The 16,563-nt window shown below is 53.5% G+C and overlaps 6 protein-coding genes across 6 annotated transcripts; 3 read left to right on the forward strand and 3 right to left on the reverse strand.

Moving 5' to 3' along the window:
• Nucleotides 1–177: 177 nt before the first annotated feature.
• On the reverse strand, nucleotides 178–537 carry J4E90_000006 (uncharacterized protein; the record flags this gene model as incomplete). Its single annotated transcript, XM_051429604.1, has 2 exons — nucleotides 178–329; nucleotides 360–537. 2 exons carry the CDS (start codon nucleotides 535–537, stop codon nucleotides 178–180), a joined length of 330 nt encoding a protein of 109 aa, XP_051295091.1.
• Nucleotides 538–968: 431 nt separating this feature from the next.
• On the reverse strand, nucleotides 969–2,480 carry J4E90_000007 (uncharacterized protein; the record flags this gene model as incomplete). Its single annotated transcript, XM_051429605.1, has 1 exon — nucleotides 969–2,480. One exon carries the CDS (start codon nucleotides 2,478–2,480, stop codon nucleotides 969–971), a length of 1,512 nt encoding a protein of 503 aa, XP_051295092.1.
• A 1,028-nt stretch (nucleotides 2,481–3,508) lies between these two features.
• On the forward strand, nucleotides 3,509–5,190 carry J4E90_000008 (uncharacterized protein; the record flags this gene model as incomplete). Its single annotated transcript, XM_051429606.1, has 2 exons — nucleotides 3,509–4,602; nucleotides 4,653–5,190. The coding sequence occupies 2 exons, from the start codon at nucleotides 3,509–3,511 to the stop codon at nucleotides 5,188–5,190; spliced, it is 1,632 nt and encodes a 543-aa protein (XP_051295093.1).
• A 3,295-nt stretch (nucleotides 5,191–8,485) lies between these two features.
• J4E90_000009 (uncharacterized protein) lies at nucleotides 8,486–10,341 on the forward strand (the record flags this gene model as incomplete). The annotated part of the gene is made up of 3 exons (XM_051429607.1): nucleotides 8,486–8,609; nucleotides 8,650–9,067; nucleotides 9,672–10,341. 3 exons carry the CDS (start codon nucleotides 8,486–8,488, stop codon nucleotides 10,339–10,341), a joined length of 1,212 nt encoding a protein of 403 aa, XP_051295094.1.
• An 870-nt stretch (nucleotides 10,342–11,211) lies between these two features.
• On the forward strand, nucleotides 11,212–12,833 carry J4E90_000010 (uncharacterized protein; the record flags this gene model as incomplete). The annotated part of the gene is made up of 4 exons (XM_051429608.1): nucleotides 11,212–11,561; nucleotides 11,622–11,929; nucleotides 11,982–12,093; nucleotides 12,143–12,833. The coding sequence occupies 4 exons, from the start codon at nucleotides 11,212–11,214 to the stop codon at nucleotides 12,831–12,833; spliced, it is 1,461 nt and encodes a 486-aa protein (XP_051295095.1).
• Nucleotides 12,834–15,069: 2,236 nt separating this feature from the next.
• J4E90_000011 (uncharacterized protein) lies at nucleotides 15,070–16,095 on the reverse strand (the record flags this gene model as incomplete). Its single annotated transcript, XM_051429609.1, has 1 exon — nucleotides 15,070–16,095. One exon carries the CDS (start codon nucleotides 16,093–16,095, stop codon nucleotides 15,070–15,072), a length of 1,026 nt encoding a protein of 341 aa, XP_051295096.1.
• Nucleotides 16,096–16,563: the final 468 nt, after the last annotated feature.

The following is a 16,563-nucleotide window of genomic DNA, read 5'->3' on the forward strand; positions in this document are numbered from 1 at the left end:
ATGCAGCGTCGTCCCAGGTCCTGCCCAAATTAGTCAACAGCCATAAACCAATTCTCTAACGAAGGGTTACTTACCAATAATCATCGTAGGAGGACAGGCGTACAACCGCGTCTGACTATCCTCGTCAAGTAGTGCACCAAGCGGGAACTCTACACCAAAGTCAGCCAGAAGGCCATCTCACCATATGCTCAGCACCGCCAACATACCAAAAGACCCAAGCTGCACGTCCTCCCCCTCCCCCGTATACTGAACAGACTTCACCTTATCAAACTGCTCAGCCCAGTACAAAGGCATAGGCTCAAACTTATCTTCCTCGAGCATCCAACGGCCTAGAACGAGCAAAGTTACACCGGAGCTACAGAGCAAGAGTCCATTCTGTAGCGTGAAGATTGCCGCTTGGTCGCGGTCTCCCATAGTAGCCGGGTGCCTTTCCTCTCGCTTGGCCACGAGATTGGCGGTCTCGGTATCAGATAGTTTACTGAGGAATTGACCGTTGAGTTCGATAAGGAATCGGCGGGTTAGGTTTGTGTTTGCCATGTTTGTGATCTTCTGGGGAATGGTGGGTGGGGATCGAGAGGGAAGAGAGAAGGCGATGCCTAGCTCTTGGTGTCCACGAAGGCTCTATGTATCTTACCTTGGTCGTACAAGATATGAGACTATGAGATTATCGCTTATACCCTATTCTGTGATGGCGTAGCACATGTGACTTCAACGGGCTCATGGAGCTGTCGCCGTTCAAAAACGAAGAAGGGTGCGCCTTTGTTGTATACGTGGTAAACACCATGCAAGCCAAGGTAGAGACATATCAGCGGCCTATCTCACGGAAGCCATCATCATTAGTTCAGCAAACTGAACCCATTCGTACGGACACAAGAACTTCAACCCGAGCTTCTCCGAATTAAGGCATTAAATTTGGATTGGTATCACCTATATACATCCCCTGTATACACCCTCTCACACCACCTTCTCTACAACTTCGCAAACACAGTCGGCACAGCCCCACCCATCTCAACAAGCGTACTTTTGTTCCTGACCCAAGCCTCAAGACCCTTCTTGCCATTCTCCACACCAACACCGCTCTGTTTCCAGCCACCGACGCTCATCTCAGCCGGGCTCTCACCCCAGGTGTTCACCCATGTAATACCCGCTTCGAGCTGAGCGATGACCTTGTGTGCGAGGTTGAGGTCCTTGGTGAAGACACCCGCCGCAAGACCGACATCGGTGTTGTTGGCGCGTTGGACGACTTCCTCGACGGTCTTGTATGTGAGAATGGACATGACGGGGCCGAAGATTTCTTCGCGCACGATCTTCATGTCGTCGGTGCAGTTTGTGAAGACGGTGGGTTGGACCCAGTAGCCGTTCTGGTACGCTTTGTCGCTGTGCGATGAGACCCATGATGGGGTTTCAGGGCCTCCGCATAGCATCTTCGCCTTGTCGTTGTCGCGGCCGTGCTTGATATACTGTATGACCTTCTCGTAGTGCGGCTTCGATACCAGCGGGCCGAAGTTGGTGGCCATGTCGTGGAGGTTGCCTGGGCGAATGTATTGCATCTTCTCCAGTAATCGCTTCTCGAATTCCGATCTCATTGCTTCAGGGATGAAGACTCGTGTGCCGTTGGTGCAGACCTGTCCTGTTGAGAAGAAGTTGGCTAGCATTGCGCCGTCAACTGCCTGGTCCACGTCCGCGTCTGGGAGGATAACGCATGCCGACTTGCCGCCCAACTCCATTGTCACGTACTTCATCTCGCCGGATGCGCTGCCTGCGACCTTCTTGCCTGTCGAGACCTGTCCGGTGAAGCTGACCTTGGCGATGCCGGAGTGCTTGGTCAGGTATGCGCCGACTTCACCGCCGCCCTGGACGACGTTGAACACACCCGGCGGTACTCCAGCTTCAGCGTAAATGTCCGCTAGTACGGTAGAGTGCAGTGGTGTGAACTCTGAAGGCTTGTAGACCATGCAGTTGCCGGCTGCCAGACAGGGCGCAGACTTCCACAGCGCGATCTGAATGGGGTAGTTCCACGCGCCGATGCCCGCACATACGCCCAGCGAGTTCTTAGTTGTGTACACCCATGCGTCTGGTCGCAATTGTGCGGTCTCGCCGTTCATGCCACCTCCGCCTACGAGGTTCGCAAAGTATTCGAGGACATCGGCGCCGGTGACTACGTCTACCGTCGAGGTCTCGGAGAAGGGCTTGCCGGTGTCGCTGGTCTCGATGCGGGCGAGCTCGTCATTGCGTGCGCGGAGCAGGGCAGCCGCTCGTTGAAGAATGCGCGCGCGCTCGATGGGTGGTGTCGCGGACCATGCGGGGAAGGCCCGTTGCGCCGAGGCTATCGCAGCGTCAATGCCAGCGTTGGAGGTTGTGTGGATGTTTGCGACGGGTTGGGCGGTCGCGGGGTCAATCGTCTGGAAGGTGGAAGTGGATGAGCCTGATTGAAGCTTGCCGTCGTAGTAGGCGGATCGGGGCGCATATGGGAGAGACATGGTGGGTGGCTTGTTGGCGCAATGGAAAAGCCTAAGGTTGCTTCTGGTGTTGACGCGGAGTCGCAAGAGTTTGGTCGCCACGATGGTCACGATGAGCGAAATGTACCGGGGAAATCTTTATGCACAGTTTGATCTGCGCGTGTCAGCCAAGTGGTCAAGATTGGCGCGGTGATGTAACGTGAACGAACATTTGTATGGGCGATAGCGGATGCAGCTGTTGCGCCTCTACTTCCTTTCACGATCAGTAATCCTTCGGAACGTCGCCGAGGGATACGTCAGCTGAGGGATATGCAAGGGGTGCGAGCAAGATAGAGAAAGCAGCAGCGCTCGCTTTTCAGCGGGATGGCGTTGTTTCCTGTCGCTGCTGCTGTCTGGCACAAAAACGTCGCTCCGATGGCTGCCGCCCTCACCGCCCGGAGATCGGGGAAGGTGCGGCATCGACCGACAGGGATGACCAGCTCGGAAGCTGCAGCCCAGCGGGGTCGCGCTAGTCCCAACGCGCCCATCACATCATCGGACGCTTTTACGACGTCTTTTTTTCTTTCGCTGGCAACCATGGGTGACATATCCACGTCGTCGCCAGCACCATTATAGTCGTTGTCGGACGCAATTGATCAATCACACTTACTCCCTCTCTGCAGCGTGTTATTTGCCATCACTTCGGCCCATCGCCTCTCCTTCCTCGCACCCGTCGCAACATCGCTCATCCTGAGGCGTTGGGTGAGCACGTGCACGCGTCCGGTCCAACCGTAAACGGCCCTATTTAGCACAGTCTTATCTGGAAGGCGAACGACACATCTTGCAGCGGCGCACGACTCTCCATTCCCCAGCCTCATCGTCAGCTCACTTTGCTGCTCCGACCTTCTGCCGACCGCCCGATCGCGACGCCCGGCCCATCTAGACAACATCGTCTCCTTCGAGCGATAGTCCGCCTGGATATATAAGCTTGCTCCGGACGTGAAAAGCTCTCTTTAGCAGAAGTATATTCTCGCCATCACCCACCCAAAGCTCACCACCCACACGCAACAATGGCTTTCGAGACCGTGACCTCCATCCCCAAGGATGCCGAGTATAACTTTGTCATAGTCGGAGGAGGCACAGCGGGCTGTGTCATCGCCTCGCGACTCACCGAATATCTCCCCAACAAGAAGGTCCTCTTGATTGAGGCCGGCCCAAGCGACTTCATGGACGACCGTGTGCTGCTGCTCAAGGACTGGCTCAACCTTCTCGGAGGAGAGCTCGACTACGACTACGGCACCACCGAACAGCCCAATGGCAACTCCCACATCCGACACTCACGTGCAAAGGTCCTCGGTGGCTGCTCATCACACAACACCCTCATCTCCTTCAGGCCGTTTGAGTACGACTGCAAGCGATGGGAAGCCCAGGGCTGCAAGGGCTGGAGCTTCAAGACCTTCATGCGCGTGCTTGACAACCTGCGCAACACCGTCCAGCCTGTCCATGAGAAGCACCGCAACCAGCTCTGCCTCGACTGGATCGACTCGTGCTCAACCGCCATGGACATTCCCGTGATCCACGACTTCAACCACGAAATCAAGACCAAGGGTGCCCTCAAGCCCTCCGTCGGTTTCTTCTCCGTATCATACAACCCCGACGATGGCCGCCGGAGCAGCGCTAGTGTCGCCTACATCCACCCCATCCTCCGCGGCGAGGAGAAGCGCGACAACTTGACTGTTCTCACCAACGCGTGGGTCAGCAAGGTCAACGTCAAGGGCGACAAGGTTACCGGCATCGACCTCGCGCTCCAAAGCGGCGAGAAGTTCACCCTCAACCCCAAGTGCGAGACCATCCTCTGCGCGGGCGCCGTCGATACCCCGCGACTGATGCTCCTCTCCGGTCTTGGTCCCAAGCAACAACTATCTGACCTCGGCATCCCTGTCGTAAAAGACATCCCCGGTGTTGGTGAGAACTTGCTAGATCACCCCGAGAGCATCATCCTCTGGGAACTCAACAAGCCCGTACCCGCAAACCAGACCACCATGGACTCTGACGCTGGTATCTTCCTGCGCCGCGAGATTCCCAACGCTGCAGGTGGTGACGGTGACATTGCCGACATCATGGCTCATTGCTACCAAATCCCATTCTGCCTGAACACCGCTCGGTAAGCCCAACAACCCCACATTTCCGCGCTGCAACTAACATGATCACCAGCATGGGTTACGACTCCCCCATCGACGCATTCTGCATGACGCCCAACATCCCCCGTCCCCGCTCCCGCGGCCGCATCTACCTCACCTCCGCCGACCCCACCGTCAAACCCGCGCTCGACTTCCGCTACTTCACCGACCCCGAAGGCTACGACGCAGCTACCATCGTCGCTGGTCTCAAGGCTGCCCGCGAAATCGCCAAGCAAGCACCTTTCTCCAACTGGATCAAGCGCGAAGTCGCCCCAGGCCCGAAGGTCGTCACCGACGAAGAGCTGTCCGAGTACGGTCGCCGCGTCGCACACACTGTATACCACCCCGCTGGCACAACCAAGATGGGTGATGTAACAAAGGACGACATGGCTGTTGTGGACCCCGAGTTGAAGATTCGCGGTCTCAAGAGCGTCAGGATTGCGGATGCGGGATGTTTCCCCGAGATGCCCACCATCAACCCCATGTTGACTGTGCTCGGTATCGGTGAGCGCGCTGCCGAGCTGATTGCGCAAGAGTGGGGCTGGAAGGGTCTCCAGAAGGAGAGGTTGTAGATGCGCATTTCAAGAGAAGTGTGTTTGGTGGGTAGATATGTGTTGGTAAGATGGTAAGATAGATGTGAGTTGATAACATAATGAGTGACGACTTTGAACGGTCACCCCAATGCGACAATACCCTTTGCAGCAAGATATCATATATGGATTCGTAAGTGAGTCAAGTGCATGTGTGTGTAGACTGGAGAGGAGACGAGTGTTTGTGACCGTCCGACTTGAGCATAGCGATTAAGAGTAAATACGACTATGTGCATCAGCGTCGATGATGAAGAAGCCGATTTGGCGTGATCTATGGACCCAGCGGCGACTAGTCTTAAATCACGAAGGAGGCCATATCATACTTCGCCTTGCTTCTCCGATACTCGTCAGGTAGTGGTAGCACGCATAGATCCCTGCCCACCAGCTTCAGGCAAAGGCTACTGCTTTGGGCACACCCGTCGCAAGCCTTCTCTTTGCTTCCGCGGAAATACCCAGGTTCGTACGAAGCCCGTCCATTGACGGCGTTGATACAGGCGCCAAAGGGATAACGCCCACTGTCGTTGGCATCATCAAGGCGTTCTTCCAACTCGTCCCAATCGTCAAAATGACCGTAGTCCTCCATTATCCTGGCATGTAGTTTCCGAGCCCACACAGCTTTCACGCTCGCAAGCATTTGCCAATCATGTCCCCCGGACGGAAGCGGAGCCCATACACCAACTTCATGCAGGACTTCTTCAACTCGGATCCCGCGCATCCCGGGGAATTGTACAGACAGGACACCTTTCTTATCGGCATTCGAGTGGTTAAGTACACAGGTTGCCTTTCTCTTCCGCTTCGTACTCTTTAGCGCTAGGCTGGGTACTTTTGTTTGCGGCAATTTCGAAGAACGCGACGATCCCTCAGACGGGATGTTGATGGGGTCTAAGATTTATTAGCATACTCGTTCTAACTCCGCGGCCCATTGAGAAGACCTACTTTGTGTATTAGCACCAACAACGGCGGTGTCTTGTTGCTTGGCCATGAAGTCAAGAATCGTGCACGTCAGAGCTTCACGTGATTCTTGTCCGACACAGCTCAATAATGCGTCTTCATTTACGCGAGACAACTGTTCCGTGCTGAGCTGTTGGATAACTATCGAGCGAGCGGCGGCGAGATCTGGCTTGCCGGAAAGAGCGAGCAGCGCTTTGTAGTGGGACTCGGTCATTTTGGCATTTACATTTGGGGATCGTAGGACGGAGGTTCTGTGGGAGTCACCACGCATATATAGTGCCCGGGAAGTTGCAGCAATTTTGGTCCGGCATATGTATAGGTGTAACCGGTTATGTGATCTGTAGCTCACGAGTCCCCCTGGACGGTCGCTTCGATCAGTCTTGCTAGATTGCGCGCCAATTATGTTGAGTTTGTAGGAGATAGACACTGTCTAAGATTGGCGGCCCCGCAATAATTTCCATGGGCCACAATAGTCACGTGCGTGCGAATTTGTAGTCTTGAAGTGGTTGGTGAGAGCCTGCGACAAAACAGAACGCGTAGATATTTTAGCGGGGCGATGAAAGTGAGCAAGTGATGTTTTTTCAATATGAGGTAGGTCAGATTCAATACCGATATTTCATATCGTTAGCTGACTTTTCATACGCGAGGTGGAGGAGATATCTTGTTTAAGTTATGTACTTTCTTTCTCGGTAGGAATCCCGTTGTGTAGTCATGGATCCGGTACTCAACTTCTGCGTACGCCAACGGCCATGGGCGACAAGAATAACTGATGCGGACACGATATATATATCGTAGCCCGTAGACCAAGCCTCTTAAGGTCGGGGTTCGCGTATTCCACTTCAACCTTGCGGTCTGGTTGCCAGAATTCCATGCCAACAGCCGGATAGCAGCTTCATACACGCCAGCGGGGTTTTTTTGGGATACGATAGTCGGCCTGCGCAGCATCTCTGTCACGCTTCCACTTGCTGCAGTGGGCCTCAACGCGACGGCCAGCTTGATGTTTGGCCCTAGACACTCTGGATGCTTGTCGGCCTCGCTTGAGACTTGACCTGGTGGACAGTGATTCTATCGTTGACGGGCCCGGCGTTGGAGCAATCTCCCTGTTATCTACTGTGAGATCCATCTCAGTATAGGTTACGGTAGTCTGGGGATAGTTACATTGTCGTACGTTTGGATCTCATCACGGCAATCCCATTGTCTTCGTCTAGCTCCTCCGTCTTCATCACGACCTCAAACTCCCCATCGGCTTCCTCATCCTTCACCGCGACTCCATCCTCTTCATATACATCATGCGCAAGCTTCGAGTGCGAATCCCTGGAGATGACATCGAGCATGGCTAGCGTAATTTCCTCCAATCCTTCTCTTTCGAACTCGTATTTCACGCCTTGGATGACTACACGCGACAGCTGGTTATCGCTGAGTTTACTGAGTATGCCTTGCGGCGCCTGTTGGCGTCTCCATGGTCGTGGAACCGCGCGAGTACGGCTTTGAGATCGCTATCGTAGTACGACATGGTGAGTGGGAAATGAATGAAAGAGTCTTATTGTGTTGTTGTTTGCTACACAGCGTGAGGCCAACGTGTTCCCTGCGACGTCCGGTGGGTAACCAAGAAACAAGCGATGGCCCACGAAGGCGCAGTCGACGATAGTTGGCGTCACCAGCTTCCAATCCCAGCCAGACTGCGGCTGCGGTGAGTCGGGTCGTTTGTTATTGTGCGTGTTCGTTCCGCGAAACGTTTTCCCCAATGCTGTGTGACCGCCATGCAACTGCGCCGGGACTAAGCGGACGCGTGAGGACGTGACACATCATCCGCGGCATGGTATTACGTGCTAGAAGGCGGTGTCGAACCGCTGAGAGAGGTTTGGAAAACGATCCCGAAAGCAAATGCGACAGCCGTCATGAGCCTGGCGCGAACAATGTAGTGTGGTGCAGTAGCACTCAAGGTCGTGGTGGCTGCTGCTCCTAGCTCGTCCGAATTTGGGCATGAACTTGGCCAAGCATTAGGCTGCTGACATTGCCCACGCCCCGCGCGCATCCAGCGCTTACATGCGACTAACAGGATGTTGAAGAGCTTGCATCGACCGTTGAGACCTCTACCAGATCACAGTTGAGTTGAGTCGATTCAAGATCATATCGCGCGATATTCAAAGTCGCTGCACGTGGATGACGTCATGCAGGACACTAGGACCAGTGCTAGCATAGCGGCCCGTCAATGTTGGGAGTGCTTCAAACGCCGCCTGGCATGCGATCGCACCCTGCCGCTATGCAGGAAATGTACCAAGACGGGTAAGGAATGCCCAGGATATAACGACCAGAAGCCGTTGCAATGGGTGGAACCAGGGCACGTGACGATTCGTCCGAAGAAGAAGAAGAAGGAATGCCGGCCACCAACATCCGCCATCAGAACGGCCAACTCCGCGAGACTCGCACCCGCCATCCCAAATGGACCAGTTGCGGATCCCGGGGAATCCAGAGACGCAAGTCTACCAGAGCTCCTCGGACAAGGAGGGTGCTCGTGGCTGGTCTCCGAAGAGCTTCAGCTTACCCCAGAGGCGATCGAATTGTCGAAGAGCCAACTTGCCAACTTATCGGTGGAAGAAGACAAGCCAGCATGGTGGCGCGACCTTGATATCGAGGAGCAGGTAGACCCCATTGAGCTAACAATTGCAAAGGCCGGAGCGGGCTGTGGGGTGGGCGAACGCATCATGTGCATTGGCAACAAAGACCAGATCAAGGAAGTAGTAGAAAGAGGCCAGCACTGGGAAGCCGCACTACTTCTGCAGTCGAATCAGAGGCCTCTTGCAAAGATACAGAGACTGCTGCAGATCATGGAGATGAACAGACTTCCATCTTACGATTTCTTGTCGGATGAGACACACGATGTGGTACAAGCCGTCAATTACTGTATGTACGCATGCCCCGACGAGAGGCATACCTGTACTAAGTCCGATAGTTAACACTAGGATTTACCCGGATATCCAAGAGACGGACTGCCTAGCACCCAATCCAGCAGTGGTTCATTTCCCAGTATGGGCGTTGCATATACTGGCTCCGGCAATGCACTATACGACTGTCTGCCTGAGTCTCAACTACTACTTGACCTCGTCGCCGCTGGGCAAAGACCGAGCTGTCATTGCGGTAAATCGCCTCAAGATATACCATTATCGAGGCCTTGCTATACGCGCTCTCAACGAGAATGTCGCGAGAAAGGAAACGCGCAGTAGTGATCAAACAATCGCCAGCATTCTCATGTTTCTGGCAATGGAGGTATACTTTGACACATCTGACACATCTGACACGTGCGGGTCCAAGAGGCTGATTGTTCTCTTAGGTACATAGCTCGACAGATGTCGACTGGAGGTCGCATGCAGATGGTATGAAGCGACTGATAGATATGCGTGGTGGCTTTGGATCACTACGACGCACAGTGCCTCACATGACATCAGCGCTAGTGATCTTCGTGCTGTTGGTGTAGTTCGACCGCTTTGATGACTTTGGCTAACGACATGCAGCATCGTAACCTTTTCGAACAGTCTCGGTCCAGCAGCACATCAGATCAGTATCACTGAGCCATTCGAACAGCATATCGAGGAAGTAGAGAAGGTGTATAGCCTTATCCTCCCTTACACACTGTGCCCGTCGACGCTCTTCATTGAGATCATCCGCATCAACCGCCTCCGTCAGGAGCTCAGCATCATGCCCATCATGAAAACGCATCAGCACGCTGAACATGCAGGAAGCATTCTTTCCCGCATCGAATCCTTCGTCCCAAGAGAATGGGCGCAGTCGAGAGCTCAAGAGGGTGACTGGCAGCTGATCGCATCGATTTGGCAGTCTGCAATCGCACTCTACTGCATAATGTCGTTGCAAGCTTTTGACATTCTTCCCTGTACCAGAGAGTTAGATACCATGCGAATTCCACATCGCGATCGTCTGTCCAAGGATCTGAAGGCTGCCACACCATCAAAACAGCTCAAGAAGATCTCAACATTTCCACTTTGTGTGCTTGGCGTGGAAGCAGGCTATCACGTTCAGCAAAGCACTCAGATCTGGATTGAACGGCACTTGGCGGACGATGCCCGCCTTCTTGGCAGTAACAGCCCTTTGAAGGCGCGAGAAGTGCTCCGACGATACTGGACGCGGAAGAAACCCGGTTGGAATGAGTGCTTTGATGAGCCGTGAGTGTTTCATTCCGGATGTTTTCAGAGAGATAGACTAATGAAATTGATTGGCAGGTTCACAACTCTTGTGCCAGCGGGTGTCTGCTGATCGGCCTGGCGAATCGATGCAGTCCCGAAGTCCATGCATCGGCCGACTGATGCATGGTTTCGTTGACTGGTTAGGCGGGTACTGAATCTAGTTTGAATGAATCACCGATCATTGCGTACTTCAATGCTTCCCAACACCGGATTCCGCCACATTCGATGGGTCACCGAGATGCCGAAGTGCATGCGCACTTCTCTCGTTTCGGCAGTAAGGCAGCAAGCTGCCTACCTGCAAGGAACTTGAGCGCCATGAGGTGCTGGCCAATGCGGTCACCGCCATTACTTCTCCTCAACCGTGGCTGTTCTTCTTGGCCATCCCGACTTCCTAAAAGGGTTAGCGCTTATGTTAGGCGACCTTTAGGCTATACCGAAAGGGAGAGAACCCGGAAGGTGACCATCCATCAGGAAGAAAGCTTGGCCATTTGGCAGTCCGTTTCGGTGTAGTTACGCAGCACAGAGCTTATATCGTGTACGCGAATCAGATTAGCCACGTCTGCGCCCTACGTTCATTCTTGCTGGCTAATGCCGCCTATCAGTTACTACTGGCGATAGTGCTCATGAATTCGATGGCATTATGGCTTCGTGGATCACGTCTGATAATGAGGAGGACTTGGTTCTGATGCGGCCCCCATGACTAGCACCACGCGAAAGACGCCTCACCCTGTTCTATTGCATCTGCGAGGCTGACCAGGTAGAATCGTAGGATCGAAGAAACATGTATATCTTGCGATGAACTTTCAAGCCGCAGCTGGACACCACCAACAGCCCTCGCAACCACCGGACCGAGATGTTCTCAAAGTCGACCTTTTGCCTCGCGTTAAACGCATGCCTGAACCTCGTTGCGACAGCGTCACAAGCATTTTCTAAACATACCGAGCACCCTGAGAATTCCGACAAAGTCGCTATCAACTGGACAGATGCGTCCAGCGTTCTGGGCAGACCCGACACCTATCTCGGAAAGCTGGCTGTACCCCTCGACTATACGCTGCCCCAATCGAAGAATGACACGCTCACCCTCAACATCCTGAAAGTCAAAGCGACAAAAGAGCCAAAACTAGGAAGTGTGTTGACAAACTGGGGTGGCCCAGGCTTGCCTGCAACAGACTGGCTTTTGCAACAAGCTAATTATGTCCTTGCGTAAGTCGCTGCTTGTCATAGAAGCGCTTCAATCACAAGCTAACAACTCTTCTCGTGCAGCATGACAGGTGGACAATACGACATCATCGGTCCCGACCCCAGAGGCACTGGTACTACAATGCCCGTAGCTTGCTACAACGACGAGATGGAACGGATGATTGCGACCTTGCGAACACCCACGAGGACCAACTCTTCTGATATTGCGTTGGGCGCTGTCTGGTCTTACACCAAGCAGTACGCGGCGCGCTGTTTCCAGAACGAGGCGGTGAATGGGTCATTGATGAGCACGGCGTTCGTTGCCAGAGACTTCATGAAGGTTGTCGATGCTCTGACTGTGGAAGGCGAGGATGGTCTTCTCCGGTACTGGGGTGAGTTGAAGATGATGTCTGGTATTCAGAAGGATCGGCTAATAGACTTTAGGGATATCGTATGGCACGTATCTCGGTCAAGTCCTGGCTGCTATGTTTCCCGATAAGGTCGAACGAATGATGCTGGATGGTGTTCTCAACCCGCTCGAGTATCAGCAAGGATGGTACGTAGCTTCCTCCAGATGACTGCGAAACGGGCTAACCGAGCATCAGGGAGACCAGTCCAGCTAAATCCGCACCAGTTGCCTTGGGACAGTTTACCAAACAGTGCATCGATGCTGGCCCCTCCTGTCTTCTCTTTCGCCCCAACATTTCTTCCGACTCGTTGTACGACCAAATCCTACACCTGAGCGAAGATGCCAAACGCGAGCCAATCGTTATGGGCCCGAACGTCACAACGGATATCGTCACCTACGAGAAGGTCGCCGAGGCTAGTGACACCGCTCTGCGCATGGGTCTGGCGTCCGGCTCCAACTTAGCTGGCTATCTCAACAGCATCATGATCCGCGAGACCCCGGAATACAACCACACCCAGTACCTGATCAACCGCTCCTTCATCGTACAGGATACAGCGATCAATGCAGACAACACCCAGCTCATCCGCTGCTCCGATGCCATGTTTCGTGCCGACGAGCTCGCCGATATCAAGGAACGCGTCCAGCACATAATGGAGTTGGGTGATTGGGACAGCGATTACATCATCGGCTCGTATATCATGTGCTCTCTTTGGAAGGTTGAGGCAAAAGAACGGTACGAAGGCGACTTTAAAGCGAGGACGAAGAACCCCGTGTTGCTAATCGGTTCGCCGTATGACGTCCGCACTCCGATTTCTGGGGCTTATGCGGCGAACAAGACGCTCGAAGGAAGTGTTGTGCTTCAGCACGATGGTCTCGGGGTAAGTTGAAGAGCATTTCTTGGCTTCATGGACGGGCTTGGCTTCATGGACGGGTGTAATGTATTCGGGAGAGAACATCGCTAACGACATTGGTAGCACACGGTTATGTACAGCCCCGGGACCTGTGCCATTACCGCAACTGCTGCGTATTTCGTGAACGGGACTATGCCGGAAGAAGGGACGGTGTGCGAGCAAGACTTTGGCATCTTCTCTGGCAAAAGTCTGAAAGATACTCTCAATCTTCTTGGTTAGCCTTAGTCTTCCACAGCTTGGATTGTGAGACTTCGTGGGGGCATTGTCGAGACACTAGAGGAGGTGAAGGTTGATTCGTCGATGAAAATTGGATGGTGTGTTCGGAAGCTCATGGTGGGTGGTTGCTTCGGCATGAACGCTGGATGAACATTTCGTAGCTGCCTGTAGATCTTCTCGATGTGGCTCATGTCTACCGCGCTGCTCTTCTCTCTCGCTCCTCGATATGCATTGTGAGACGCTTGATGTGCCGCATGTGACTACTCATTGGGAGATAGAGAAGCTCGAAATACCCCATGTTCTACGTGCATTCTTCTCCCCAGATTTGAAGAGGACTCCGTTAAGTCTGACATATGCGCCGAGCGAGATCGAAGTCTGGCCTGCGCGAAACTTATCGTGCAATGGAAATATGCACAGCTTGGGGCCCATGGTGTCCAGAATGACTCTAACACATAGACGCATCCGGCCATTGCAATGGTCACAAGCCCTGTCCTTGTCTCCTTCGGCTGAAGTGTACTTTGATGCGCCTGTGCCGCGGTACAGATAGTGGCAGACACACATTCCCCTCTGCATGAAGCGTTCTGCATCCCTCACTATTGACCGATACATTGTCGATATTTTAGGATGCGACATGTAGACTCGATTGAATACTGCGTGGATAACTCTACCGTCCCCAGTTGATATGTCATGAAGAGGTAGCCAGGCGCCACCTCCGAAGCTGTTTGGAGCCCATACGCCTATCCTGAGTCTGGGATCTGGCTCGGTTGCGGAGGCTGCGGGAAATGTAATGAAGTTCACGTCCGTCGCAGGATTTTGGTCCGTGTACAGCACCACTTGTGGCGCTACTGTATTGCTTTCTTCTTCATCTTTGACGGAATCTTCTAGATCGATGACTGTCGGAGGTATCGCGGGGCGATAGTCGTATGGATGTATGCCGTTATCCGCTTCCCACATGTCACTCTCGTAATCGTCCTCGTTCTTGTCATCGTTCTCGTCATCACGTAAGTCGATGGTGTCCAACGATGAGCCATCAATCGGTTCATTTTTGAGTGCCTTACGAGCAGGTTCCTGCCGCTCGCTATTTGTATCATTAGTAGCGCGCTTTCGCTTGGCCAACGAAGGGGTTGCTGCGGTTACTAGTGTCGCGTCCTTCCGAGCTGCGACAGGGGCAGGACCCAGGACTTCTGTGGTGATGCGTATTAGCTGGCGCCTCATATACCCGTGATTGCATGTTTACCAGTCTTTGGAACTGTCATTGGCTCGACGTTCGGATTCTCTTTGAGGATGTTGAGCATCGCGCAGACCAAGCGCTCTCGTACCTTTCGGTTCGTACATCCGGTTATCCCTTCGACGGCAACGATTTCCAGCTCTTCCCAGTTCAGGTTATCAATGAGCCTTAGGCGCGCATCAGCAAACGCTTCATTACCGGACAGCGCAAGAAGCGCCTCCAAATACGAGCTCGTCATCGTGTAGATGCGCGCACGTTAGTGTTGCTGTGGTGCGAGGTGAGTAGCCGGCACCGGATGTTTGTTGATGACGCCGGGCGGCATTCCCCGGCGGAGCTAAGGACTAGCGCATCGTCTGAAGCTCGGACCGACGAACACCAAACCTTGAAGGTCTGCGAATCCGCTTCATGCCCAGCATTCTTCCCACATACACTATTGCATCGCACAGCCTCTCCACAACAATGTCAAGAGCAAACTCGTGCATCTCCACAGGGCTTATGTGACATCCAGTAAGGCCAACAGCTGTGGAAATCCACTGCATCATGCAGCAGACGGTAGCATTATCGTTACTTACACGTGTAATCCATCTCTCCTCCACGTCACCCCTCTTCAGGAGGACAAAAGCCCCGAACACCTTACTTGACCGCGCAATCAAAGCAAACGACTGGGAGTCTATATCGCGTTAGCATCTTTACAACTTCCGGCTTGAGACCAACGTAGACTCTAGCATACTTGCTCAGCTTCTTTCTCGCCGCCTGCCTCCTTCGCCATTATCCTCCAACGACCCAAGCAGCGATGTGATACAGCGTCCCGCATTCACGGAGCACCTCAGGTAGCGGAAAGACGCAAAGCTTTTCACCAGAGCTATCAGCTACGACTCGTACGCAGGGGCGTTTTGTGCGAATGCAAGTATCGCAAGCCCTATGCGTGTTCCCATGAGCCTTCTCGAAAGCGGAACGATGGTTGCCTTTCTGCCAGACGACCATGTTGACGCATTTCGCTCCGTCCTTATAGCGTGCTGCGTTCCTAGCCATCGCTCCGTATGTAGCTCGTTTGGTGTCGTTGAATGCGAAGTACGTCAAGAATTTGGCATGGATACTGATACCGACATCGAGACTGCCGAGCGACTGCCAATCTTCGAGCCCGACATCGTCCGGAATCCACGCACCTATCCTTAAAACGGGTATATCGAAGGTTGTGGGGCGTATGTCGATGACATTGATGTTGGCGCTGGCGTCTGCAGGGGTCTCATCTTGTAGGCCGGGGCCATTTTTCGCGCCCATACCCTCCCAGTCTTCATCGTCATCTTCTTCTCCATTGAACAAGTTGCTGATACCGTCATTGGTCGCGTTGAGCGTGACCGCTTTAAGAAGTCGGACGCCAAAGGGATCTGCATTTTCCGCGGCCTTCCTTTTGGTTTGGATCCTCTGCGATGATATGCCAGATATGGTGGATAGAGTGGGATTGTAAGCTTCGTGAGCGTGTGCAGGTTGAGGTTGCATAGGATGCTGGGAGTCTGTGATAGTATTGATCAGTAAGCGGTTCTTACCAGCCTTTGGCTTCTTACTATTGTTTCTGACCGTCAACTCAGACGTCGCTCTCTGCTCTGCATCGATGTGATCAAGCATTTGGTTAGTTAATTGCTCAAGGGCTTTGCGTTTGGTGCAGCGCTTTGAGCCGTCCTGGAGTAGAGTACGGAGTTCATCGTCGCTGAGACTTTGAACGAGCTTCGAGCGCGCGTCGGCGAACGCATTACCGGAGAAGGCGAGCAGCGGTTCGAGGTACGATTTCGCCATATCTTGATTGTTGAGCGTCTCAAATGCAGAATGGGATATGTCGCAGTGCGAGCGAGGGAAATTTCGATTTGTTGACATCCAGGCAGATACGATACGCTAGCGCCAGAAACGGAAATACGTCAGAGCAAACGGGAGCACCACCACGAGCACACACGGCGTTAGAGGCTGTCTAAATGCTGAGATCCCATGGTATATATTCTGCGAACTGCGACACAACATCTAGCCATGCGAGGCCGATTCCTGGCATCCCCGCCGCCATCACCACCCCAGATTCGGCTGCGCGACAAAGTCATACACAAACACCTGCTCGAGCAACGGGTCCGTCTCATTCTTCCGCGATATCAGCTTCAATCCTTCTACAACGACGGATACGTCACATACCTTCAGCTTATCGTGCGTCGGATCTTTATCGAACACCTGTCTCGAGGCTTCATCCTACTCATTGTCAGCACTCGTGATGCGGTCGCG

Source organism: Alternaria incomplexa (assembly GCF_024043165.1).
Source record: "Alternaria incomplexa strain BMP 0042 chromosome Unknown scaffold_1, whole genome shotgun sequence".
Taxonomy (NCBI): Eukaryota; Fungi; Ascomycota; class Dothideomycetes; order Pleosporales; family Pleosporaceae; genus Alternaria; species Alternaria incomplexa.